The following is a 27,558-nucleotide window of genomic DNA, read 5'->3' as shown; positions in this document are numbered from 1 at the left end:
GGGTGGGAAGGGACGAGTTGACCAGGCCGTTTTGGAGGGAACGGTCTCTGCAGAAAGGGGTTGAGATGGGAAGATGTAGCCAGTAGTGGGATCTCGTTGGAGGTGGCAAAAATGTTGGAGGATTATATGTGGCATGCGACGGCTGATGGGGTGGAAGGTGAGGACAAGGAGGACTCTGTCCTTGTTACAAATGGGGGGGGAAAGGGGAGTAAGAGCGGAGCTGCGGAATATCAAGGAGACCCTAGTGAGAGCCTCATCTATAATGGAAGTGGGGAATCCCCGTTTCCTAAAGAATGAGGACATCTCCGATGCCCTGGTATGGAACACCTCATCCTGGGCGTAGATGCGGCGTAGACGGAGGAATTGGGAGTAGGGGGATAGAGTCTTTACAGGAAGCAGGGTGGGTAGAAGTGTAGTCAATCAAGATAGCTATGGGAGTCAGTAGGTTTGTAGTAGATGTCGGTCAATAGTCTGCTTCCAGTGATGGAGACGGTGTGATCTAGAAACCAGTAGGGAGATGTCGGAGATGGTCCAAGTGAATTTGAGTGCAGGATCAAAATTAGTGGTGAAGTTGATGGAAGTCAGTGAGTTCCGCATGGGTGCAGGAGGTAGCACCAATGCAGGAATGGAGCAGAAATCAGAAACTGGGAGGATTTCTATACAAGGATGACCATTTTCAAATTGCTATATCAGTGGAGATGTAGGTCAAAAAGCTCAGCATAGATGAATGATCCGGTTTGGATAGAAGAGGCGATTCTGGCAGCAGCCATGAAGGCAATTAAAATCAGCACACAAACTCAGCGAGGGGGTGATAAAGCCCAAGTCAAGTATTTTTGTTTGGATCACATAAAGGAATAATGGATAGTTTGCAGAAACATCAGCACCACAGTCATGCTGATTTAAGTGGTCGTATATGTTGGAGGAAGTTCTTGACCTGTTAGAAGGGGGATCCACTTGAAAGTTATAACTATTCTTTCTATAAAAGTAAGGTTCAACTATAAACAAGGTTAACTAAAACACAAATTTGTATAAAGAGATGTTAATTTTGCTGCATAAGTGCGGATGCTGGAATCTTGAGCAGAAAACAAATTGCTGGATGAACTCAGTGGGTTGTCGACTTCCTCTAGTAGTTTGCTTTTTGCAGGGGACAAATTCCTCTGGTTGCTTTGTATAGTGGTTCTATAGTTACACACGATGGCTTATTTCAGCCAAATAGACATTTGATGCATTTTCTTTCTGCCCTTCCGCTACTCCAGCTTTCAATAAGATAACACCAGTTTTTTTTTAAATATCAGCTCTACTTTCTTGCAATTAACCCCATATCACTAGATTCCCTTAATATTTAAAAACCTATCAATATATACGTCTTGAATATAATCCATGACTGAACCTCTGCACCTCACTTGGAAAAAATCTCCAAAAATTCACCATGATTGAAGACATTTCTTTGTTCCTGATGGCCAATTCTTGCACAGAGAGTGTAAAATCTTGTTCAAGACACCACAGCCAGGGAAAAAAATAAATCATTTTTGTACTTATCCTGTCAAGGCCCAGAAGAAGTTTATATTTTTTGAAGATATGATCTCTCACTCTTCTGAAGACAGCATATTGTAACTCTGCGTAACGTCTCCATTATTAGAAACTCCCAGCTCAGGAATCAATCTGATCCTTCATTGCACTTCTCCATCCAGGTATATATCTTATCTTCGGTAGGGAGACTGGTCAAGGTATTACAGGTTTCGTCCTATCAAGGCCCAATACACGTAGAAACATAGAAAATAGGTGCTGGATTAGGCCATTCGGCCCTTCGAGCCAGCACCGCCATTCAATATGATCGTGGCTGATCATCCAAAATCAGTACGCCGTTCCTGCCTTCTCCCCATATCCCTTGATTCCGTCAGCCCTAAGAGCCAAATCTAACTCTCTCTTAAATACATGTCCAATAAGTTGGCATCATACAGCTCTTCAAGAGGCACAGCGACAGGCATCATAGGTAGCTTGACAGTGATTTGTACCTTAGAAGCCTGGAGATGAAGCTATGAAAGATGACAGCAAACCCCCCCCCCCCCCAAAAAAATACAATCCGGGCATTTTGTGCAGTTTAGTGATGGATTGGAATTCCACGACTTAGATACAGTTCATACCTTGCCAGCAAGAAGGACTGGCCCAGAATTTCCTGAAGAGTTTAATGAATCTTTCAGTGGAAAGTACCTCCAAGAGAGGCATCACCCCGGCAAGAGGCAAAGTCAGTGGATATTTTTATGGCAGAGATGGATAGATTTTTGATTAGTACGCATCAGAGGTTATGGGGAGAAGGCAGAAGAATGGGGTTAGGAAGGAGAGATAGATCAGCCATGATTGAATGGTGGAGTAGACTTGATGGGCCAAATGGTCTAATTCTACTCCTATCACTTATGACCAAACAGGGTGATAGATCTTCACTATGAATAACATCACATGGATCTGACAGAATAAGCTCAATCCTCTGAAAGGATGATAAACAGTTGACTAAACCCCTGAACCTAGTCTCATGCTTCTTAAAAAACAAAAACTGTATACTTCAAAATGTTCTGGTAATATTCAACAAAAAAAAAAACAGGAATGAGAAAAATGCAATTGTGACAATTCCATTTATAAAATTCTACATAAATTGCCAGATAATGAAAATCCAAACTAAGTCTCTCTAACCTTGTTTTCAGGATAGAAAAAATATGATTCTCTGCTTGAGATGAGGAAACATTGAAAAAACAAACACAAATTGGTAGCATGAATGTCCGTGGTGATGAAGTGCTTTGCGATTGTTTGGTTATGGTGCATATCAACTATCTTAGCATGAATTTACTATTTGCCTACCACAATAGTTCATTATGGAATGTGATCTTGCTCGCTCTCCACTCTGCACTGGGCCACTTGGACAATAAAAACACATACGGCTGTTGGTCATCGACCATCAACCACTCCAAACTTGTTGGCAAGCGCCGGGAACTGGATCTCTTTACAACTGGATCCTCGACTTCTCCTCATCAACGGAACACAATTGGTACAAGTTGGCAGCAGCACCTTCTCCTCGATAGTCATCAAAGCAGGTGCATCTCGAGGCTGTGTGCTCAGTCCCCTGCTCTACTCGCTCTATACCATTGACCATGTAGCCAGACATAGTTCAAACTCCATCTTTAAATTTGAATGAATATGTTTATTGGCCAAGTGTGTACAGATACAAGGAATTTGCTTTGGTGCTCCGCTCACAAGTAACAACACGACATACAGTAACAATTAAGAATGACACATAAAACATTAAACATTAATAATAAGACATTATAGTTTAAACATGTGAATGAAATAAAATACAAGAGCAAAAGGAGGCTACAGAATTTTGGTTATTGAGTCTAGCTACTGCTCGTGGAAAAAAAGCTGTTTTTAATGTCTGGCTGTGGCGGCTTTGACAGTCCGGAGTCGCCTTCCAGAGGGAAATGCTTCAAAGAGTTGGTGGCCAGGTTGAGAGGGGTTAGAGATGATTTTACCCGCTCACTTCCTGGCCCTTGCAGTGTACAGTTTGTCAATGGAGGGAAGGTTGCAGCCAATAACCTTCTCAGCCGATTGGACGATTCGCGGCAGCCACCGGATGTCGTGCTTGATGGCCGAGCCAAACCAGACCATGATGGAGAAGATGAGGACAGACTCTATGATGGCCGTATAGGATTGGACCATCATTGCCTGTGGCAGATTGTGCTTCCTCAGCTGCCGTAGGAAGTACATCCTCTGTTGGGCCTTTTTGACTGTGGTGTCAATGGTAGCCCCCCATTTAAGGTCCTTGGAGATGATGGTTCCAAGGAACTTAAAAGACTCCACAGATGTGAATGTGGTGTTGTTGATGGTGAGTGGGGGTAGCTGTCCTAAAGGCTACTATCAGTTCCACTGTCTTACAAGCATTGAGCTCCAGGTTGTTACGAAGGGACCAGGATACCAGCTGTGTCACTTCCTGTCTGTAGGCAGATTCCTCCCCATCCTGGATCAGTCCAATCAGGGTTGTGTCGTCCGCAAATTTGAGAAGCTTGACAGAGGAGTCTGTGGAGGTGCAGTCGTCGGTGTAGAGAGAGTAGAGGAGAGGAGAGAGTACGCAGCCTTGCGGTGCTCCTATACTGAGTGTTTGCGGGTCCGAAATGTGCTTTCCCAGCCTCACATGCTGCTTCCCGTCTGTCAGGAACTTGGTGATCCACTGACAGAGGGGTTCAGGCACAGTCAATTGGGAGAGTTTGGAGCTCTGGCACAATGGTGTTGAGTGCAGAGCTAAAATCAACAAACAAAATCCTTAGGTCCCATAGGTCCCCTGGTGGTCTAGGTGCTGCAGGATGAAGTGCAGGCCTAGGTTAACTGCGTCATCCACTGATCTATTGGCCCGGTATGCAAACTGCAGTGTCCAGCAGGGGGTTTGTGATATTTCTCAGCTGGGCCAGCACACGCTACCATCAGTGGATGAATTAGAGGTCATGATGAATCAGAGAAAGAAAATCAATCATCTGATTAATTAGCGGCAGAACACCAACCTGGGTCTCAATGTCAGTGAAACTAAGGAGCTGTTGACTTTAGAAGAGGAAGGCAGATCCACAAATCTATCTTCATCACCTATTAGTGATGGAGAGTCAACAATTTCAAGACAATAGTCTGAAAAAGGGTCCCGACCCGAAACATCACCTGTCCATCTTCTCCAGAAATGCAGCCTAACCTCTCTCCCCTTCCTCATCCCCCCACCCCCCCCCCCCCCCCCCCGCCCGAGTTAATCCAAAGCTTTGTGTCCTTTTTTTGTAAGTTCCTGGGTGTGCAGATCTTGAGACGTGTCCTGGACCCAGCACATGGATACAATTCTAAAGAAAGCCCAACAATGCCTCCACTTCCTCAACACTCTTCTGCAACCTTTCCATAATCTCATATTTGAGGCACCCAGAACAGACATACTCCAAATATAGACTAACCAAAGTTTTCTAATGCTGCAACATGACTTCCTGCCTCTTTTACTTGTATGCCCTGACCAATGTGGCTAAGCATTCCATACATCTTCTTTACCATTGTATTTACTTGCTTTCCCACATTCATGGGGCTATAGACATGGAACTCCAGATCTCTTAGTACATCAGTTTTAACGCTTTTCCCATTAATTATATACTTTCTCCTTATATTTGAATGCACAATGTTTTTCGATACAAACAGTGGTGATAGTATTTGTCACCACAATCACATGAAATATTGTGTCCACTATTGTCTGCAGAAGGAAACTGAAGTGGGCAAGAACCACAAGGGATAAAAGGCATATCCCACTTGGCAATTTTTTCGGCGACTGTGGGCATCATTGACTGACGTATTAGGCATGACGACATATTGACGCGTAGTGTGTTTTTTCAAGTGTGGCAACATTTTTTTGTCGCCGCTGGATTTTGAAATGTTCAAAATCTTTTGGCGACGCTGATACGACGCCGGCAGTCGCCGAAAGAATCGGTAAGTGGGACAGGCCCTTAACTCCATCGCATCCTCTGATTGTGATGAGGTTAGTAACTCACCTGCATGAACCAGTAACCTGTCAACTGATTACTATCCACACAAATGTCAGCCAGATTATTACGTTTAGGCAGCCTGGCTGCTATCAGGCAGACGAGGCTAAACATACACTACTGGAGCATCAATTAAACTTTCTGATTGCATCGGACCAGACAAGATTGAAGCTCTGTTATTTAACAAACTAAATACCAGCAAACTGGCCAAATCCAATCTCCATGATAACCAATTAATGTACATTTTGAGGAGCCCAATGCCAGCTTTATGACAGACTTGCCTTTTCTTTTTTTGGTATGTTCCATCGATTCGCTGGCCATCTGTTGCTGGGCAGTCTCCTCCGTCAATATAATGGCTTCTGCATTTTCCACCACCTCAGGAACTCCATCTGCCCGCATAGAGATGTGTGTGAAGGGAGCGGTGATCACCCCACTCACTGATGGCATGAGCATATGAGCTGGCATTTGCAAACAAGGGAAAATAACAATCAATTAATACCACATCCAATTTGCACCAGTAATTCTTGTAAATAATAAGTAGAATTTTCCCAAGTAAACACGTCACAGTAAATTGGACGACTGTGCTAAAAAGGTACCGGGAACCAATTCACAAATATTGTGGCATTGGCATATTGTTCAAAAAGCACTATTCACTCTGCAGCTGCAGTGCTATTTTAAAATTATAATAATTTGTTCCATGTTACTCCATGTAGGTGTGTAAACTTCCAAGTATCAGGAACAGCCCGTCTTGTTGGCCTTGTACAAGCATCTTAAAAGAGTAGCTCTCATCTCTTGCTTGTCATCGTTCAACCCCTTTCCTTTTTCATCTCAGTATCCACCAGTGAAACACAGTAGAGATCATCCTTGTGTTGAAAGAGCCCGTTCCATAATGATTTCTGAACATTACAATGCCATTGGAAAACATGCAGTGTTTGCTCATTCAGAGTACAATCAAGACATTTACCTTGGTAACCTGCGTCAGCTGGGTACAACAGAAATACAGTGACTATAACTCTGTGCATTAGTAGAGAGGAGTTGGACATGAAAAATTCAGAGCACAAAGCAGTGATGAACCAAAGTAATGGTTGAGAGCAGTTCAGAAAGTGGATTAGGGCAAATGCCACACTTAATCATGGTTAAAATTTGGCCCGAAAGGGAAATCTCTACAGCTAATTGTGTCCAGTTACATCTAGGACCGTAAACAGAGTTATGGGAGTATCTGAAGATGCAGTGGAAAGGGAAAATAAGAATCAATTAATAACATGTTTATATTGGCCAAAATAGAGATATATAAAATGGAGGATCATTGCATCTGCAGTACCTGTTTGGTCAAATTCTGCGCAAAGCCGAGAGCTGCAAATTGGTGCAAGGAAGTCTAGATCCTAGAGTGAACTATCAAACAAGATGAGGTCCAGATGTCCTCTCTATTGTTAAAATGTATGAGCACTTTGCAAACAAACCCAAAGGTGTTACAGAAGCATTAGCATGATTGGCTGGCTGCAGAAGGATTGTAAATACTGTTAATAATGTTGCAAGATGTTTGTGTTACTGTTTGATGATTGGCTGAAGTGTGAAGCCTTGTTTCAATCCCGGGAGAATGTTGCACTATTTGATTAACTGACTTCTTTCCAGAAGCTTCTGTAGAACATTGTAATGGGGTGCTTTGTAATTGGGTTAGGGAACTGTCAATAACTGTATAATGTGATCGATATGTATGATTGGTTTGTAGGGGTTGCCTCCCCCAAGTAATGTCACGCCCTTAGTTTGGAAGGGTATAAGAGGGTGGGTAATTCTTGGGGTGTGTCGGTTGATTGTGACCTCTGCTCTGTTTACACAATATAATGCACAAGACTATGCAAATAAAATGGGGCAATAGGATCTCAGCCCTATTTGGAGTTAGCAATGGTGTTCGACAAGGGGGAATTTTGTCCCCACTCCTTTTTAATCTTTATATTGATGATCTGTCCAAACAATTGAAAGCCTGTAACACTGGGTGCATGATTGGTAATATTTTAGTGAACCATATTATGTATGCAGATGATCTTGTGGTTTTTAGTCCATCTAGTGCTGGTCTACAGCAGCTCCTTACTATCGACGGACAATTGACGGGGAACAGTCCTCACCTCCAGTATTATCTATGTGGAGTTTCCTTAGTCTTCCTGTAATTGCATAGGTTTCCTCTGGGTACCCCTCATGTACTGGAGTGGTAAAATCTGGGGATAGTTGATGAGAATGTCGGGAGGATAAAATAATAGTGCAAATAGGTGTTTGTTGGTTGCCATAGAGAGTGCGATGAGGGGGCTGTATCATTATGAATCCCGATCTGATGGTAGGAAGTCAAGTTAAATATAAGTTAAAGAGGACCAGAGGACATAGGTTCAAGGTGAAGGGGAAAAGATTTAATAGGAATCTGAGGGGTAACTATTTCCACACAAAGGGTGATGGGTGTATGGGACAGACGTGGTTGTTGAGGATAGGACTATCCCAACATTTAAGAAACAGTTAGACAGGTACATGGATAGTGCAGGTTTGGAGGGATATGAACCAAACGCAGGCAGGTGGGACTAGTACAGCTGGGACATGTTGGCTGGTGAGGGCGAGATGGGCTGAAGGGCCATATATGCCTTGTAATACCAAGCATCGATAATCAAGTGACCATGGATGGCCTTTATTATTAATCTATCGTTATGCCATTGCCAATCTTCATAATCAGGAAAATGTAGAGACAGCATTGAACCGGCACTCACTTGTCCTCCTCTCATCTACGGCAGGGCCGGGCGAGTCCATGTTGAGCAGAGCCTCAGCCGCCTCAATTGTTTCCATTGACTCCTCTCCATTCTGACAGGATGCCTCCACTGCAGCCAATAAAACACAAGAACAAAGTCATGATCATAGAGCTTGACAACACTCCGACACAAGACATGCATAACAGAGTGAAGCTGCAATCTTTTTCTGTCATCTGTATTACAAAGTTTAATAAAGCAATAAACATCTGTGTTCACAGACATCTGCCCGAACATATGCCATTGTCAAAGGAAATGGTACTCTGAATAATTCTGATAATTTATTCAAGAGCTAGTTCAACAGATGAAAGTGCCCGTGATCCAGTGAACCTGTTTACATGGATGACACTGTTTCTGAGTCTGAAGAAGGGTCTCAACCCGAAACATCACCCATTCCTTCTGTCCAGAGATGGTGCCTGTCCCGCTGAGGGGCTCCAGCATTTTATGTCTATCTTCTGTGCTGAATAACTCTGAGCAAGCCCCATGCTCCACAATGAGCTCTGAATAATCCTCTTCCCAATGAGCTATTTGAATGAGCTATTTGACATTAGAGAAGTTTCAAGGACAAACAGTGGGAAAAGTAGACATTGCTCAAAGCACATTTTGCAAAAATATAAACTAATTTTCTTCAATAGTATGTCTTCCTCTTTCTGAAATATTGTCATCTGATACATTCGGAGGGAGTGCAGCGTAGATTCACCAGTTTAATTCCCGGGATGGTGGGAGTGACATATGATGAAAGAATGGACCAACTGGGCTTATATTCACTGGAATTTAGAAGGATGAGAGGGGATCTTATAGAAACATATAAGATTCTAAAGGGATTGGACAGGCTAGATGCAGGAATAATGTTCTTGATGTTGGGGGAGTCCAGAACCATGGGCCATAGTTTAAGAATAAGGAGGAGGCCATTTAGGACTGAGGAAAAAGCTTTTCAGCCAGAGAGTTGTGAATCTGATTAATTCTCTGCCATAGAGGGCAGTGGAGGCCAATTCACTGGATGTTTTCAAGAGAGATTTAGCTCTTAAGGCTGCAGCAGCCTAATACCATGAAGGGAAATGGGGGGGATAAAGCTGGAACAGGGTACTGATCCACATTTGGCCAAATGATCAAGGCCATGATCACATTGCTAAATGGTGGTGTTGGTTTGTAAAGGGCCAAATGGCCCTGCCTCCTGCACCTACTTTTTCTAGCCAGTCTATTCTACTGACATGCCTTGTGCATGATCACTTATTGGGAATGAAAGCTGGAAGTGCTGGCTATAAAATCGGACATGATTTACCTTTCGGCCTGACTTTGTCCTGCACCTATTGTCTAATCCACCAAATCTACCCCAAACGCATTCGCGAAGTGCAATCAAAAGCTAGGTCATCTCACCTCTGCAAAAAACACCAATTACCAGGCGGGAGATGTTTGGCAGCCTTGCTCTGTCGTTGAGTAACTAATTGGATTTTGAGAGTCTGCTTCTCACTGACGCCATTTTGAGAGGGGGTCTGCGCTATGCCAAGTTAAGTTAGATTGGCGACTAGATGCCCCCATCATCAACCAATAATACACTGCACTACGAGTTCAAAAGAACCATGCCAATCACTTTTTACTCGCGAAAAAATTTCAGCATGTTGAAAAATGTCTTCGACCAAACGACTTCTCTCGAGCAAGCTCTGTAATTCCAACTTGGGGTTACAAAACTTCAGGAACTAGAGAATCTAAAGCGTTTTGAAATTAGAGATTAATTTCTGGAGCTACTTCCATCCTGGGATCAGCCCTGGGGATTTATCGGCCTTTAATCCATTCAATTTACCCAACACACTCCCGGCTAACCTTTTTCTGCCATGACCCGCGGTCCCCTGTCGTCTTAGTGAAGACGGAACCAAAGTAGTTATTCAAGCCATATCCTTGTTTCCCCATGACACTCCCAATTGCAGGGATCGTTTTAAAACACTATTTTTCTCATTGTCGTCAACCATGCAACATTTGTCATTGTAAACAATTGCATCAGCTTTGAAACTATTTAAAATTTCCCCTCCACTGTTAGGTTTATTGCCTTATTTATCTCTATCCTCGTCAATAAGAGTGTAACATTCCAAACCTACTGGTCCTAAAGCACCCCTTTCAAATCCAAGGAGCACAGCAAGATTGTAGTCATAGTCTATGAAGCAAGTCGTTTTTGTAAACTTTAGTTTAGAGATACAGCACGGAAACAGGCACTTCGGCCCACACCGACCAGCGATCCCCGCACCCCAACAGCATCCTAGGGACAACTTACACATACACCAAGCCAATTAACCTACATACTTGTATGATTTGGAGTGTGGGGGAAACTGAAGATCTCGGAGAAAACCCACGCGGTCACAGGGGAACATACAAACTCTGTACAGAGAGCACCCATAGTCGGGATCGAACTTGGGTCTCCGGCACTGCATGAGCTGTAAGACAGCAACTTTACCGCTGCACCACCGTCCTATTCAGTCCAGATGAGTTCCAACCACATACTTTATTTTAGAACACAACCAGTTTCTCCACCTCTCCCTTCTTCCTGCAACATTAATAGCAAACTTTTGGGGGGAAATGATTGATAGAAAGTATTGATTGCCTCTGTTGATATGGGCCCACTGCTCACACGACCATTCTTTCAAGCTTAACAGAGTTATATGTGAAGGGCCCATCCTGCTATCCTGAAGCATTCTGCAGACAACAAGAAGGCAATGGATTGAGACTGCTCAGAACTTGATTCAAGGAGCTATTTGGTGACTGGAGACTAATGCCCCTGTCCCACTTAGGAAATCTGAACAGAAACCTCTGGAGACTTTGCGCCCCACGCAAGGTTTTTGTGCGGTTCCCGGAGGTTGCAGATGGTTGCAGGTAGGGAGACTGACAAAAACCTCCGGAAACTGCACGGAAACCTTGGGTGGGGCGCAAAGTCTCCAGAGGTTTCCATGCAGGTTTCCTAAGTGGGACAGGGGCATAACTACCCAGAGTCAGTTGATATCGCAATAAAGGAGAGCAAATGTGGCAGTAAATGTATGATTAAAAGCAATTCCATTTGTGACAGGAAGCGGGCACCTTACGGTGAAGGACGTTCTCTTTCTAATAAAGCATCTAAAATCATTTGCTGAAAAATCTGCGGAAAATATCAATGGCAACTTTTTTTTAAATAAAGCACAGTAGCTACATCACCTGGAGACTTAAGAAGAAACAGATTGGATGTCCAGGTATTCAAACTACTGTAGCTGCATGGACAGCTAGCTGTAGCAGTTTGATTAAAAAGGATCATCGGCTCGGATGAAACACAAAGGTGATCAGAGAGCAGCATTCTAGTTTCACAAAACCTTACATTGATCGCATTCAGTATATGTATTTAGTGACAAGCTACATTGCAAGGGACCCCAACTGGAGAGTTTCATAGAATGATCCCACGCTTTTTGAAGACAGGTTGCATAAACCTAGCTTAGATTCGTCTGCTCAAGGTTGACTGGTGATCTAACAGAAGTACGTAGACGTAGAGAAGTCAAGACCATAGATCATCGAATAGTACAGCACAGGATACGACCCTTCGGCCCACATTGTTTGTGTCGAACATGATAAATGATAGGAGCAGAATTAGGCCATTCGGCACATCAAGTCTACTCCGCCATTCAATCATGGCTGATCTATCTCTCTCTCCTAACCCCATTCTCCTATCTTCTCCCTGTAACCCGACACCTATGCTAATCAAGAATCTATCTATCTTTGCCTTAAAAAATATCTACTGACTTAGCCTCCACAACCTTCTGTGGCAAAGATTTCCACAGATTCACCACCCTCTGACTAAAGAAATTGCTCCTCATCTTCCTAAAATAATGCCCTTAAATTCTGAGGCTATGACCTCTAGTCCTAGACTCTCCCACTAGTGGAAACATTCAGAATCAGAATAGTACTTTAATAGCCAAGTATGTTTTACAACATACGAGGAATTTCATTTGCCATCAGCCATACAAATAAAAAGCAACAGAACACCCAAAACACATTTTAACATGAACATCCACTACAGGGACTCCAACACATTCCTCACTGTGATGGAAGGCAAAATAAAGTTCAAGTCCCTTCCCTTCTCTCCACATCCACTCTATCCCAACCATTCACTATTCTGTACATTTCAATGCCGTCCCCCCTCATTCTTCTAAACTTCAGCGAGTGCAAGGGCAGTGCCGTCAAACACTCATGATATGTTAACCAACTCATTCCTGGGATCATTCTTGTAAACATAATGCCAAGTTAAACTGATCTCATTTGCCTGTAAATGATCAATATCTCTCTGTAGACACAAAATTCTGGAGTAACTCAGCGGGACAGGCAGCATCTCTGGAGAGAAGGAATGGGTGACGTTTCGGGTAGAGTCTATTGAAAAAAAGTCTTGCAGCATCTGTAGTTCCTTCCTACACATCTATATCGCTCTAATCCTTCAATGTCTATCGATAAGCCTCTTAAATGCTACAATCGTATCTGCCTCCCCTACCACCCCTGGCAATGTGTTGCAGGTCCCCTACTATTATGTGTAAAAACAAAACTTGACTCGCATAACTCTTATTAAACTTTCTCCCTCTCACCTTGGGACATTCTCCTCTAGTGTTGGACATTTCCATCCTTGGAAAAAGGCTCCGCCTGCTACCCTATCTATGCCTCATAATTTTATATATACACATACTTCATCAAGCCTCTCCTCGACCTCTGACGTTCCAGTGAAAACAATCAAAGTTTATCCAAACTCTCCTCATAGCCGAAACCCTCTAATCCAGGCAGCATTCTGGTAAACTACCTCTTCACCCTCTCCAAAGTCTCCACATCCTTCCAGTAACAAGACGACCAGAACTGCAAATGCAACCAACTGGTAACCAAAGTCTTATCGAGCTGCGTCATGACTTCCCGATCTTATACTCAATGCCCCTAGCAATGAATGCGAGCATACCATATGCCATCTTTACCACCCTATCGACTTGTGCTGTCACCTTCAACGAGCTATGAACTTGGACCCCAAGATATCTTTGCACATCAATGTTGTTAAGGGTCTTGCCATTAACTATATACTGTGGTTTACAGAATGATTCACACAATGGTTCTTACTTTTAAACTTCCAAAATGCAATACTTCACACTTGCTCGGATTAAACTCCATCTACCAATATCCCGCCTATTTCTGCAGCTGATCCTCACTGCCTCACACTCCTCCGATGTTGGTGTCATCTGCAAACCTACTTGCTGACCTATCTACATTTAGATCCAAGTCATTCATGTATATCACAAACTGTATTCAATCGTGTGGATGTTCTTTTAAACATTCATCTCTAGGGGGAATCAAAACCAAGTAGACACCGCTTAAAATTGAACTGTCGGGAGAACAGCTTCGCAGCACACCTTTCACATAAAGGGCAGCAAAGCAAAAGCTAAGTGAATGGTAGAAAGGGTGAGAGAGTGAGTGCCCTACTCCTCTTCATATATCTGTTTACTTTTTTCAAAAGGGCATTCATGAAATAACATTAAAAAATCCGTGGATGATGCAAAGCTGAAAGAAAACAAAAAATGATATAAATACTTAGCAAATCAGGCAATATGTGACATGAGGTACATGCTTTGTGTTTTAGGCTTGCAGCCTTTCATCAGGCCTGCTTTTTAAACGCTTGTTTATCAGTTCAAGCAATCCAGATCTTGGCAGCAGAATCCACTTGCATGTTTTGGCTCAGGCTGCAAGTTTCTAGTGTTATACGTGGATGCTTCTCATTTGCAATGCAGCAAGCAGCAGCGGATGAATGTCTGCTCACTGAAGTCTGAGGGAATGCAACCAATTCTAAATAAGTTTTGAAAAATAGTTTATAAACACCTTCAGTTTTGTCAGAAGAGTTTTGTTTACATGCTGCCAACAAAGGAATCATTCAAACTGCTTGATTATCTGATCTTGTTACACAGACCTTTAGTTTACAGTGTAAACCTGCCTGCTTCCACCCACAATGTTACCCACACAATGTTGCCCACACCAACTACCACCTCCCCGACTCATGCAGGCAGCCCCACTTGCCCGAATGAAAAAACCCTCCCATAACTTTATCTCCTCCAATACCTTCCTAAATAGTCACCCATCCAGGTATCCCTTGGGCTCTCCTCACTAAAATTTGCTACACATGATTTTATCCAAAGCAGTTCTGACAGTCCCTAATCTAACCCATTTGCAGATTGCAACTGCGTGTTTAAATTCTAAGGCCCCACCCTAATTCTGCAATATCATTCATGCCTGGCACCAATGCGCCTCTTCTCCTGAATTACTGCCTTCCATCAATCTCCCTTCCTAATACAATACGATAGGAAATATGTGAGCGTATTTACTGTCACTTTAGAGTCATTTATAGGAAAGCAAAGTATATGAAATGATATGGTACAATAGAATTTATTTATTTATACCAGGAGGAAAATTGATCTGCCAACAGTCATTAAACACAAAATACATGAAACATGAAATTAAAGTGACGAGTGGAAAGGATTGGTGAAGTGCAAAGATGGGGGGGGGGTGAAGAGTCAGTCTACCCCACGACAGAAGGAGGAGGAGTTGTACAGTTTGATAAGCACACAGACCTATTCTTCCAGATATCCTGCCATGGAGTTCCCTCCAAATTCACCTACTATCTTAAACATCCATTCCTTCCACTTCTGGCACACCGAGCTTGCAATGTTTGCAAATGTATTCCAGTTACACGACTAGATTACTCAAAAACACTTCTTAAATGCACCACCTGCACCACCAAGAAGGACAAGGTTACCTGCAGCATGGAACTCCATTATCTGCTGGTTCCCCTCAGATTCATACGCCACCCAGAATTGGAAATCTACTTCTGACCCTTCATCATTGTTGGCTCTAACTCCCAGTCCATTAGCTCCGTGGAAGTATCTGCAGCAAAAGTCCAAATAAGTGGCTCACCACCGCCTTCTCAGAGCAAGTATTGGATGGGGAATAAATGCTGGCATCGCCTCAAGAGAAGATCCTGAAGAAAAAAAACTATATAGATGTTTCTATATTCCCTCGGATCTCTAATTTCTTCGTAATACTGGAAATCCCTTCTTTGACCCCTCTCTTTCATTCGCTCCTTTGTTGGACAGGCCCCACTCCAATGTCCCATTCCTCCACACGTATAGCATTGATTAGGCAACGTGGTTGGTCTTATTCTACCCCTGGGTTCCATTGGAATGGGTTCTAAATTTGTAGTATAGTGGTGATAATAATCGGAATAATCTGGAACACTAATTTCTCCCAATCTGTAATTTGTTGGTACCCTGGGAATCCATGGTTCAGAGTTAGATCTTGGCAATTCTTCCTTGGCTATGCATTCACTCTCACTCCTAGTTACAGGATAATTTGTTGGTTCCTACCTTCCTTCACTAATATCTCAGTTTCTGGCTGACTCGATTCTCAGAACAGTTCCTGTTATCAGTTTTAATTAAATCTGCTACTTTAGTGAGGAGATAATTCAACAAGATAGCACAATATTGAGGGGAACTTTCTCCATTCTGATAGTCTAAATCACCTGATTGGTCCATATATAATTTTGAAAAACGGTCTAGAAATTCGTCTGCTCCTTCACCCTTCTCTGGTTTTATTTCCAGAACTCGACTTAAATCGGCAGGTTTCGGAAACTTTTTTGCAATGGCCGTTAAAACAGCCTCTTCTCTTGCACTGTCATCCATTACTGCTTTTGCCAATGTTTCATAAGTCGGGTGTCCTAGGGTTACTAGAAATCTGGTATTCTCAGCTGGAATAATTATCTGTTGTATGGTTTCCCACAAATCCCGGGAATCTACATGATATGCACACATTTTGGTTCTTAAATAATCTATAAAGGCAGCAGGTGTCCTCTTCCTATCAGGGAATTCTGATTAGTACTGCCATTATTTCATTGGGCTTCCACGGTGTATGGACATCTGTGGCACAGGGATTATTCATTCTAACTGCGCTGGCCGAATCCGCTGTACCTATTCTTTCCCTTACTGGCAACTGCCTATGGGATACCCGTTTAATTTGTAAGCTTTCGGTTACGTCAAAAATCTATCTCGGTATCTTCAATCACTGTCTCACCCTCAGATGAATCTTCCCGTTCACTAGGGGTTTCCCGATACTGCCCAAATAATAAATCATTCCTTTTCCTTTCTACTCGAATAATTATATATATATCTCTATATCTCTCTATCTCTCTATCTATATATATCTATATATCCATACCTATATATCCATATCTATATATCCATATCTATATATCCATATCTATATATCCATATCTATATATCCATATCTATATCCATATCTATATCCATATCTATATCCACAGCAATACTCTGGCGGTTGCACTATATCTAATATATATTCTTTAAACACCGGAGCTAACCTTTTCGTTCTACTCCAGGTGCCGTAAGCCACTGGACGATCTATCAATGAGCAACAAGGCATTTTCTTAATCTCCTTAAGGGCTGTCCCACAATGCGAGTTCATGCAAGAGCTCTCCAGAGTTTAAAAAAAAAAATCAAACTCGTGGTATTCTCCGAACTGCTACAACCTTCCACGAGTATGTTCATGGGCCCCTACGAGCAAAAAGTAATGATTTTTTTCATCACAAGTATTTTTACTCGTGAAGTTTTTTCAACACTGTGAATAATGTCCATTAAAAAAAAAATAATCGTGATGAAAAAAAATTGTTACTTTTTACTCATAGGAGCTCGTGAACAGACTCGTGGAAGACTTTTTTTTTAAAACTCGGGAGAGCCCTTGGGTGAACTCGCATCGTGGGACAGGCCCTTTATTTACAAATATTCCTCAAAATATTTTCTCCATAACCCTATTAATTATTTTACACTTTCATTATTACTATGCAGCCAGATGATCTGTTATATGTATTTTATCCCTATTATTGTTCTAATTCCCTCCCCCCCCCCCCCCAGCCATAGCTTATCTCCTAATTTCTTATTTAATGCTCCTGATAAATTTCTTAATTTCTCTCCATTGAGGAAACTCATTGCACATTAGTTGCAACGGGCACTTTTCCTCTTCTGTTACATCTCGATCTACATTATTCCCCATGTTCCCAAACACCTAAAACAGAATTCCTAAATCCTTCCTTTTGATCCCTAAATTTACCAAGCTCACTCCGAGACAATGGCTAGTGGCTCAAAGAGATCGCAGCCTTGCAACTCGTTACTCCTTTGCTTCACCAGTCCTACTCTCGTATCTCCCCTCCCACAAGTCCATACCCTTTCAACCTTGCAACTTTCTCAATCCCCAGTCATTCAAGAATCAGAGTACTCCAGGGAACAAACGCATTCTCGCTCTCATTTAATCGTCAATCGAAACACCCAAAAATGATCTTCAGACACGCAAGTAACACAGTAGACAAGCAGGATAACACGCTACCTATCACTATCAGGCACAACCACACTCCTAAATAAACCACAAACATTTGTTTATTATAAATCACGCACACCAAGAAATCCTTCTCATGGCACAATTGGTCAGCGGAATGATTCCTCCCCTGACACAGCGATCGGACGAGTACAACCCCTGATCGAGCCATCACGACTCAGATTCTAACAACAGCACGCTCTAAATAATTACAAGTATTTAACTCAAACACACTTTTACTTCAAGGATCTAAATCCATAAACACTCGCACAAGCAGTAAAACAAATAACAGTCCGCGGACTTAACAAATTCTCAATCTAAAGACACCAAGTTTATTTACATACACAGAATATTTACACAATCCAGACCCTATGACAAAACGAAAAGCTAGATTTTTACAATTTACAAAATGATTTAAAGCACCATCGTGCACAGATCACGAACACTCGAGCTAAATGCCGCGTCACGCTGCTATGACTCAGTGAACTTCTCCCTCTGATACCGAAGAATTTCCCCTCCTAGATTACTCTTTGCTGAGGGGTACTACTTAAATGACTACTTTTCCTCCCGAATGTTACTAACCCTCTGCTAAGACTGGACTTCTATAGGGCAACCGCTATCCCTCCTCTCCAAGTTCCACAGAATTAGGGGTACCCTTCGCTATTCTGATCACGTTTCATCAGGTAAACAGGTTCCTGTCTCTCAGATACTCTTCGCGATCAGGTACTAGTCAACAATCGACCAGAGGGTTACTATTCACTGTTGATCATGCACTATTCGGAATCGATCACGGTCATGCACCAACTCCGAAGTTCTATATACAGGAACTCGAATTTCACCTTACTGGCAGAACTCCAATGTGAAATTCTGAATTTGGAAATTTGGCTTTGCAGATATAGACTCGTTCTTGAACTCCTAATTTTAATGCGTATCCCTCCTCATACGTGGGCACTCAAATCAAACTAAAATTGCCCAATTGAATTCTCGAATGGACTGGAGTATTCCAGTCAATCTATACTCTGTCCACCGAGCAAAGTACCTTTACGATATTCTTCATCGTCACACAGGACTCAGATATCTACATGCGTACACTCCTCTCTGCTGGGCAATGGGGGTCCAGCGCCTAGGCGCTTTGCGCTGTTAGTTATCGATACCAATTTTCAAAGCACACCTTTCCAATTCGCACTCCCAGCAAAGATCCGATCGATACATAGGTCAGACCTGTATTTCAATACCCAACAATTGGATACCAAATCTAACCTTGGGCCACCCCTCGCCCAATGAAGCGCGTTTGGGTCTCGTTAAAGCACCTGCAGTCTGCCAACTACGAGCAAGTTTTGGGCCTCTAACCCAGGAAAGGGCCTCTAACCCAATCCCAGCAGGGCCTCTAACCGTACCCTGGTGTGCTAACCACCGCAGGTTCGATCCTCATGTCTGCCTCATCAAGCCTCATCAAGCCCTCTAGGCATCGCTCAAACAGAGACACTCCAGAAGGTCACGCGGTCCCAAGCGCTCTCCCAGAAGATCGACACGGGACCTCGTGGCACCAGACTTTTATAGGTCCCGGGGCCTCGAAAGGCCGAACCACAGGTGGGGGTGGTTGCTTTACAATCCAATTACAGATATCGATAAACCCCGTACATAACACACATTTGGTGTGAAGAAAATAACCTGCTCCTCAACACCTTAAAGACAAAGGAAATAATAATAGACTTTAGGAAGAATAAAACGGACATGGTACCATTGATTATCAGAGGGGACTGTGTGGAGAGGGTGGCGGATTTCCGCTTCCTGGGAATCCATATTGAGGAGGACCTGACGTGGAGCGTGAACACCACTGCGCTGCTGAAAAAGGTCCAGCAGAGACTGCACTTCCTGAGGGTGCTCAGGAAGAATAACATCACTCAGAGACTGCTGCTGTCCTTTTATCAGTGCTCCATTGAGAGCATACTAACATACTGTGTATGCGTGTGGTACACCAGCTACACAGCGGTTCAGAGGAAAGTGCTCCAGAGGGCCATTGACAATGCCCAGAGGATTGTCGGCTGCCCTCTCCTTACCTTGGAGGACTTACACAGTTCTCGCTGCATCAAAAAATCCCAGAGTATTATAAAGGACATTTCCCACCCCGGACACTCCCTGTTTGAACTGTTGCCGTCAGGCAGACGGTACAGATCTACAAGGACAAGGACGAACAGACTAAAAAACAGTTTTTACCCCACTGCTATAAAAGCACTAAATGTAGCCGCCAAGGAACGCAGGGGCGATACATACTAAGGGACTGTGGTACACTGTGAAATCGACAGAAGGATGGAGGGTTGGGTGTTTATGCGTGCTATTTTCATGATATTTATTTTAGTTGTTTATCTTTTAATATTTTATCTTGTATGTATCGTTAGCTTTTAGAAATGTTTGAATGGTGCACTGACTGGCTGACATTTTTAAATTTTGTTGTACATGGTTCATGTTACAATGACAATAAAGAAACTATTCTATTTCCCTAGCCCAATAATACAGCAGCTAATACATTATATTCTAACAGAGCTTCTCAAGGAAGCAAACATAGCAACACTTACCCTAATCTGTAAGAAACCCAGACAAGGCTCAATACCTCATCCAATCAACACTCGGCAAAGTAGAACTCTGCAAAATTATTTACAATTATTTACAAGGTGCATGTCTGGTTTGCAGTCATCCAATCCATTCTATGCATTTTGCACCTAATTGACAGGGTCTGCAGATGTTCTCATTCTTTTCCTACAGCTTGTATCCAGACTCTAGCCAAACGGGCACCACTCCACAGCTTGTCCCAGTTCTGCAGAGAGCAATTCCAAATTGACCAAATCTCCCGGCAGCCCTGAAGCCTTTATCCCATTTAAAAGTCCTAACCTCTCCAATCTGGCCAGGATTAACAGTGCCCATACTTCGTAGACATAGAAAGCTTGAAAGCACACAGTCTTTTTCCCTGTTTGGGGGAATTAAGGACATAGGTTTAAGGAGAGAGGGCAAAGATTTAATAGGAATCTGAAGCACATCTTTTTTCCACACACACGGTGGTGCTGCCACAAGAAACATTTGAGGCAAGTACAACAACAACATTGAGAAAACATGCATAGGAAAGGTTATGAGGGATATTCATCAATGCAGGCAAACAAAACGAGTGTAAATGGGAATCTTGGTCAACATGGATGACTTGGGCCGAAGGGCCTGTTTTCCCACTGCATGACACGACCAACACTGCTGCACAAGGCAGAGATTGATTTTATCCAATCTCTTTCATTTTGTATTCAAGTATTTTCTACTCACTGCCTTATTTTTCTGGAGAAATGACTTCACCTTTATTGGGAGAGTTTGTTACAATTTCTGCAACTTCTGAGTGAACTCCCTTTGCTGTATAATGGGCTACACACAGTGACTCACGTACTTCACCTCCAACAGATTGGCTAATGCCATTTTGTTGATCAATTTTAAAGTATTGGCCAAGAGAAAATATACATTTTGCATTACTTCAGTGCTAAAGGCAATTAATAAAAATACTGTTTAAAACATACACAATATTTATCAATGTTAGACACAAAATGCTGGAATGGCTCTGCGGGACAGGCAGCATCTCTCACTGCTCTCTCTCTAGAGAGAGGGAGAAGAAATGGGTGACGTTTCAGGTCGAGACCGTTCTTCTTCAGTCTGAAGAAGAATATCGACACAAAACATCACCCATTCCTTCTCTTCAAAGATGCTGCCTGCCCCGCCAAGCTACTCCAGCATTTGTGTCTATCTTCGGTTTGAACCAGCATCTGCAGTTTCTTCCTACCCATGTATCAAAGTTAAATGTGCTCACTTATTATTCTTTCAAATATTTTCAAAACAGCATTTATCTTTTTGATCAGCAACGACGCTTTTCTTTGTCCACATATTATGTAATGTGTCAACTGCATGATTTGCAACACTATCGTAAGTTATCATAAGAAGCTGAACTGGGTGTTGTTGAATTAATTAAAAAACTCAGTAAATACTCCAAGCTGGTTACCTTCAATATCATACAACTGACTAATGAAACGGAGCAACAACAAAAAAAAGATAATTAATTATAATGTCATTGAAAATGACCAATTTCTTGTATTCTCTTCCATAAAAAGTCTTTCAGCCTTATTCGCTGAAATTCTGCCAAATATCTTATTAACAGCAACTAATGGGATTATTTAAAACTATCTCTCTGCACACATTAAACGCAATAAATAGTTTGCTATAGTATAATTGGGTTTTCCAAGATATTAAGGAAATAAAAATTTGATCATTGAGTCCAGTTTGCTGTCACAACAGAAGCAGAAATGTGAGGGGCAGGATACTCTGCTCTAATCAACTATCCATTATTTTGGCAGACACACACTTCTTCACACACTGTGCTAAGTTTGGAAACTTACGTTAACATTAGTTCACTGCACATAAATGGAGATGAACTACAGGAAGAGTTTAGCAGGCAGGCCAGCACATCATCATCCCACTTCTCCATTGGAGAGTCACAAAATTCTTTCACCTTGTGCATCATTTCAGCATTTGGAATACTGTGGTGTACTAATGCGAGAAGATGTTTTTTTTTGTCTGATCTGGAAATAAGACTTACACTGGAGAAGAATTGGAAAGCTTTATTCATAATTAGTTTAAATGAATTTTGGAATCTTGAGTAGTATTGCTCCCCATGGAGAAGGTTTGGAAGATATGGAGGTAACTCAAACATGTCAATCTTTCTGTATAAGGTACAAATTCACCGTCTCACTCCCTTAAAGGATCTAATTATCATGCTCAAAGTTTTACAAGCCAACAGCTGATAATCAACTATTCCTCAGGGGGAAAAAAAGGAAACAGATAATTAAAGATCAGACACCGCAGTACAGATGGTGGTGACACAAACCATTTGACGTAGGACAACTATTCACCACCTGGGTAAGGGATCCAATTTTTGCCCTGGGCTTAGCGATGTTGTTGAGCACACAAGAAGCCACAGGCAGAATAAATGCTGCAGAAATCTTGTGCACTACTGGAGTCAAAGCTGAAATGCTCCACTCTATGCAACTGGGGTTTGGCCTAGATTATATTACATCACTAACTTTCTGCTTCCCACCTGTTGCAATTTGTCTTCCACATAAGACTCACCCAGAATTTTTTTTTTTTTTTTTGATATTAAACAAATAATCTGCATTTGCAGTGTCTCGACTTAAGAAATATGCTTCACGGAAACTTCAGCAGATGTGATACAAGTGAGAAGTGATTTTTAAAGGCGCAGTATAAATGAAGAAAGGGATGCTGGAGGTCTAGAAGGAGGGCCGGGAAGAAATTTCAGAACGAGGTGTACACAAGCAATAAAAGAGGTATTTAATCATTGAAGACGCGCGAATAAGAAGCAAATTAAATACCATAAAAAGACAAGTTTTTGAACCTTTAAAAAAATCGGATGGGGGCCAGACCTCTTAGGAAATTGTATTTATTGAGAAGTGGAAGGGCAGAGTGTGATGTGCTGTGGACCTGGCACCGAGAAGGTAACGGTTCCTGGTGGTGGGAGGGAAACAATAAATCCTACAAATACACCGCAGCATATTAATGCTATCTGCATCACACATACACTAACGATGCATTTGCACGGATTGTCTCCACCTTGCCCTTGCCGCTGCGAACTAAACGTTAACGTTACACGTCCAAACAAACGTGCGACTGATCGTACTTCCTGGTCTGAAAATTGCAAACTGTTCCGTTCCCCACCCCCCCCGATGTGCATTGCTTCAAGCTGGATCTCACTCTCCTTCCCTGACACCAACACTCCCCGTTTGGAGTTCTTACCTGCTTGTATCAATAGATCCAGCTGGTTGTGTCGCTCGTAAAGGGCTGTGGCCATTTTAATCCCCTCCCCACCCCTCCCGGTAAATGAGTGGGGGGAAAAAACAGAGTGTAGGAACTCTTATTGCAGGACTCCAGGAATGATGCAGTCTTCCTCGGGTAGAGTAAAGGGGGAAACCATCCGGAAATCAACTGCAGAGCAAAGCTGTGCAACTGGCGGAGAAGGGGTGGCGAGGGGAGCGAGGCTGTCTGTAGCCCCGCCGGCTGCTCCTGCACAGAGGGGTGCGGGCTCAGGACGGCTCGCCTGCCCCGTCTGCCATCTGCTCGTTGCAACCCGGTGGCGGTATTCGCCACGCCGTGCCCCTGGCCGCGGGAGGGCAAGCCGGGACTGGGGCCAAGCCACCTCCGTCGCTTGGTGCAATGGTCGGCGCCAATGTTTTGCTACACTTCCTGGAGAAAGGTCGATCCATGTGGAGAGCGGAGCGGTGGGTGGGTGGCTGGCTGGTGCAGGAGGAGTTCCCGGTGCACAGCGGCTCTCCCGGGAGCGGGTCTTGCAGCAGTTCCCGGTGCACAGCGGCTCTCCCGGGAGCGGGTCTTGCAGCAGTTCCCGGTGCACAGTGGCTCTCCCGGGAGCGGGGATTGCAGCAGCGGAGCCCGGTGTGGACAGCAGTTCCCGGTGCAGTCGCTCTCCCGGGAGCTCTCCGGTGCAGTCGCGGCTCTCCCGGGAGCGGTGCCCGGTGCAAGTCAGGAGCTATCCCGGGAACGGTGTAGTACCGGCTCCCGGTGCAGGAGCGGCTCCCGGTGCAGGAGCGGCTCCCGGTGCAGGAGCGGCTCCCGGTGCAGGGGCGGCTCTTGCATGAGCGGTTCACGGTGCAGTAACGGCTCCCGGTGCAGTAGCGGCTCCCGGTGCAGGAGCGGCTCGGTGCAGTAGCGGCTCTTGCATGAGCGGCACCCGGTGCAGTAGCGGCTCTTGCATGAGTGGTTCCCGGTGCAGTAACGGTTCCCGGTGCAGTAAGCGGCTCTTGCATGAGCGGTTCCCGGTGCAGTAGCGGCTCTTGAATGAGCGGTTCACGGTGCAGTAACGGCTCCCGGTGCAGTAGCGGCTCCCGGTGCATGAGCGGTTCACGGTGCAGTAACGGCTCCCGGTGTAGTAGCGGTTCTTGAATGAGCGGCACCCGGTGCAGTAGTGGCTCTTGCATGAGCGGTTCACGGTGCATTAGCGGCTCTTGAATGAGCGGTTCACGGTGCAGTAGCGGCTCCCGGTGCATTAGCGGCTCTTGAATGAGCGGCGCCCGGTGTAGTTGCGGCGCCCGGTGCATTAGCGGCTCCCGGTGCAGTAGTGGCGCTCGGTGCAGTAGTGGCTCTTGAATGAGCGGCACCCGGTGCAGCAGCGGCTCTGGTAGCAGCGGTTCTCCTAGGAGCGGCGCCCGGTGGTTCCCGCAGCCCCAATGAGCAGAGAGATGCAGACAGACAGGGACACATTTGTGGACTACAAATACGACCATCACAGTTTATTTGATAAAGAGCCCGCGGACGTATTTTTTAACCCCTTTACGGATTAAGGAACATGTTCCACGAAGATTATTTGTTTGATACTCTTAAGTAAATTTATTTTTTCCAATGGCTGCTGCCATAATTTTTTTTTCTTCTACATTTCGAAAAACTCAAATTCTCTGTTTAAAACAAAAAAAATTGTGGTTTGTAGTTTATTTCTCAAAATCAGGGTATAGGGTGATTTCACAAAAGGTCACTGGAGCGTAGATCCGCACCCACGTGACCGAAAATCTGAAGTGGAGTACATGCTATAGGGTGATTTCACCAAAGGTCAAATGAGCGTAGATCCCCCCTCACGTGACTGAAACATTTAACTGGAGTAATATGCCACTTCGGTACATGTTAGTGAATGGGGAAACACGCACTTTCACACCCGTTAAAAACATGGAAAACGGACGATTTTTGAGCTGAAATTTTCTGTGCTAGTCGGGGTGACCGTGAAGCACAGCGACCTAAATTTCCAGGCAAAAAAAAGATAGAAAGTAAGGTAATTACAAGAGGGAACTGAAGGTAGAAAACAGCTGACATTTGCCGTGGAGATTTAAAGGTCCAAAATATCAGGAATTATCGCGTTTGCTCGCTGAATTTCATCAAAAGTAAGGCATTATTATGACTTACTTTTGATGAAATTCAGCGAGCATATGCTGAAGGTGCAAATCCAGCGGAAATGACCTACCGTGGGGATTTAAAGATCCAAAATATCGGCAATGCAAAGCGCATTGATAGTTTACGATTATTTAAATGGTAAATGTAGCTTCAGAAGTGTTTTCATTTTGCATGTTAAAACCCACCTGAGAACCATGGGCGATTTTGCAATTTTACTGAGGGATTTTTCACTTTTAAAACTTTTCATATAACAAATGAATAAAGATAAAAAAAAGTAAATAATGCCTTACTTTTGATGAAATGCACCGAGCAAACGCGATAATTCCCGATATTTTGGATCTTTAAATCTCCACGGCAGGTCATTTCCGCTGGATTTGCACCTTCAGCTCCCTCTTGAATTTACCTTAGTTTCTATCTTTTTTTTGGTGCCTCACGGTCACCCCGACTGGCACAGTAAATTGCAGCTCAAAAACTGGCCTTTTTCGATGTTTTTAACTGGTGTGAAAGTGCGTGTTTTCCCATTCACTAACATGTACCGGATGTATAGCATGTACTCCACTTCAGATTTTCGGTCACGTGGGTGCGGATCTACGCGCCAGTGACCTTTCGTGAAATCGCCCTATTATTCATAAACAATGTGTAGGAAGAAACTGCAAACTACAGAAACTGCAAACTACAGAGGATCTCGACCCCAATCACCCATTCCTTCTCTCCAGAGATGCTGCTTGTCCCGCTGAGTTACTCCAGCATTGTGTGTCTATATCATAACTAATGATATTCTGAGGCAATGTCACGCCAGAGGAGGTTTACCAGAAAGAAGGCTGACACAAAATGCAGGAGTAACTCAGCGAGACAGGCAGCATCTCTGGATAGAAGGAATTTCGGGTCTTGAGGGTTTTGGCTACAAGGAGAGATGGATAGACTTGGATTGTTTTCTCTGGAACATCCCAGGTTGAGGGGCGAAATGATAGAAGTATATAAAATTATATGAGGCACAGATAGCATAGACAGAACCTTTTTCCCCAGTGAAAAAATGCCCAGCACTGGACGGCACAGCTCTAAGGTGAGCGGGGGAAAGTTTAAGGGAGATGTGCGGGCAAGTTTCTTTACACAGTGGGTGGTAGGGGGCTGGAACCCATTTCCAGGGGTGGTGGTGGAGGTAGATATGATAGTGGTGTTTAAGAGGCTTTTGGATGGGCCCATGCAGAGAATAGAGGAATATGGACCATGTGCAGGCAGATTAGATCAGTTCAACTAGGCATCATGTTTAACACAAATAATGTGGGCTAACGATTCTGTTCCTGTGTTGCACTGTTCTATATTCTATTACAATCAACCTGTCCATAGTGTACAGATAAAATAAATGGTACAACATTTAGTGCAAGATAAAGTCTGATAAAGATGGTTGAAAGATCCCCAATTACGTGCATGGGAGGTCAAGACTCTAGCAAGCTGGTGAGAGGATGGTTCAGTTGCCTGATAACAGTTGGAAAGAAACAGTCCATGAATCAGGAGATATGCACTTTCAAACTTCTGTACCTCTTGCCTGATGGGAGGAGTAAGAATAGGAAATGACACTCATCCTTGATTGCTGGAGGCCCTGTCGTAGCAGTGTCAAGTGTAGATGGAGTCAATGGAAAGTAAGAACCAGGGGCCACAGTTTAAGAATAAGGGGTAAGCCATTTAGAATGAAGATGAGGAAAAACTTTTTCACACAGAGGGTTGTGAATCTGTGGAATTCTCTGCCTCAGAAGGCAGTGGGGGGCAATTCTCTGGATGATTTCAAGAGACAGTTAGTGTTAAAGATAGCATAGTCAGGGGATATGGGGAGAAGG

The 27,558-nt window shown here is 43.6% G+C and overlaps 1 protein-coding gene across 7 annotated transcripts in view; it reads right to left on the bottom strand.

Annotated features, from left to right (window-relative positions):
• Positions 1-27,558, bottom strand: part of LOC129715020 (ETS-related transcription factor Elf-1-like) — a 139,563-nt gene that overhangs the window by 32,751 nt on the left and 79,254 nt on the right. For 6 of the 7 annotated variants that reach the window (XM_055664835.1, XM_055664836.1, XM_055664834.1 and 3 more), the window contains 2 exons: positions 8,291-8,398; positions 5,825-6,001 (listed from right to left, as the gene is read on the bottom strand). In XM_055664835.1, the coding sequence (XP_055520810.1) occupies positions 5,825-6,001; positions 8,291-8,398 (285 nt within the window). Of the gene's footprint in view, positions 1-5,824; positions 6,002-8,290; positions 8,399-23,566; positions 24,034-27,558 lie in introns of those variants that run through there. The other variant, XM_055664840.1, reaches the window with a different exon arrangement.

This window comes from Leucoraja erinacea, chromosome 47 (assembly GCF_028641065.1).
Source record: "Leucoraja erinacea ecotype New England chromosome 47, Leri_hhj_1, whole genome shotgun sequence".
In the NCBI taxonomy this organism is placed as follows: Eukaryota; Metazoa; Chordata; class Chondrichthyes; order Rajiformes; family Rajidae; genus Leucoraja; species Leucoraja erinaceus.
The sequence above is the reverse complement of the archived record's forward strand: the minus strand, read 5'-3'. Positions and strand labels throughout refer to the sequence as shown.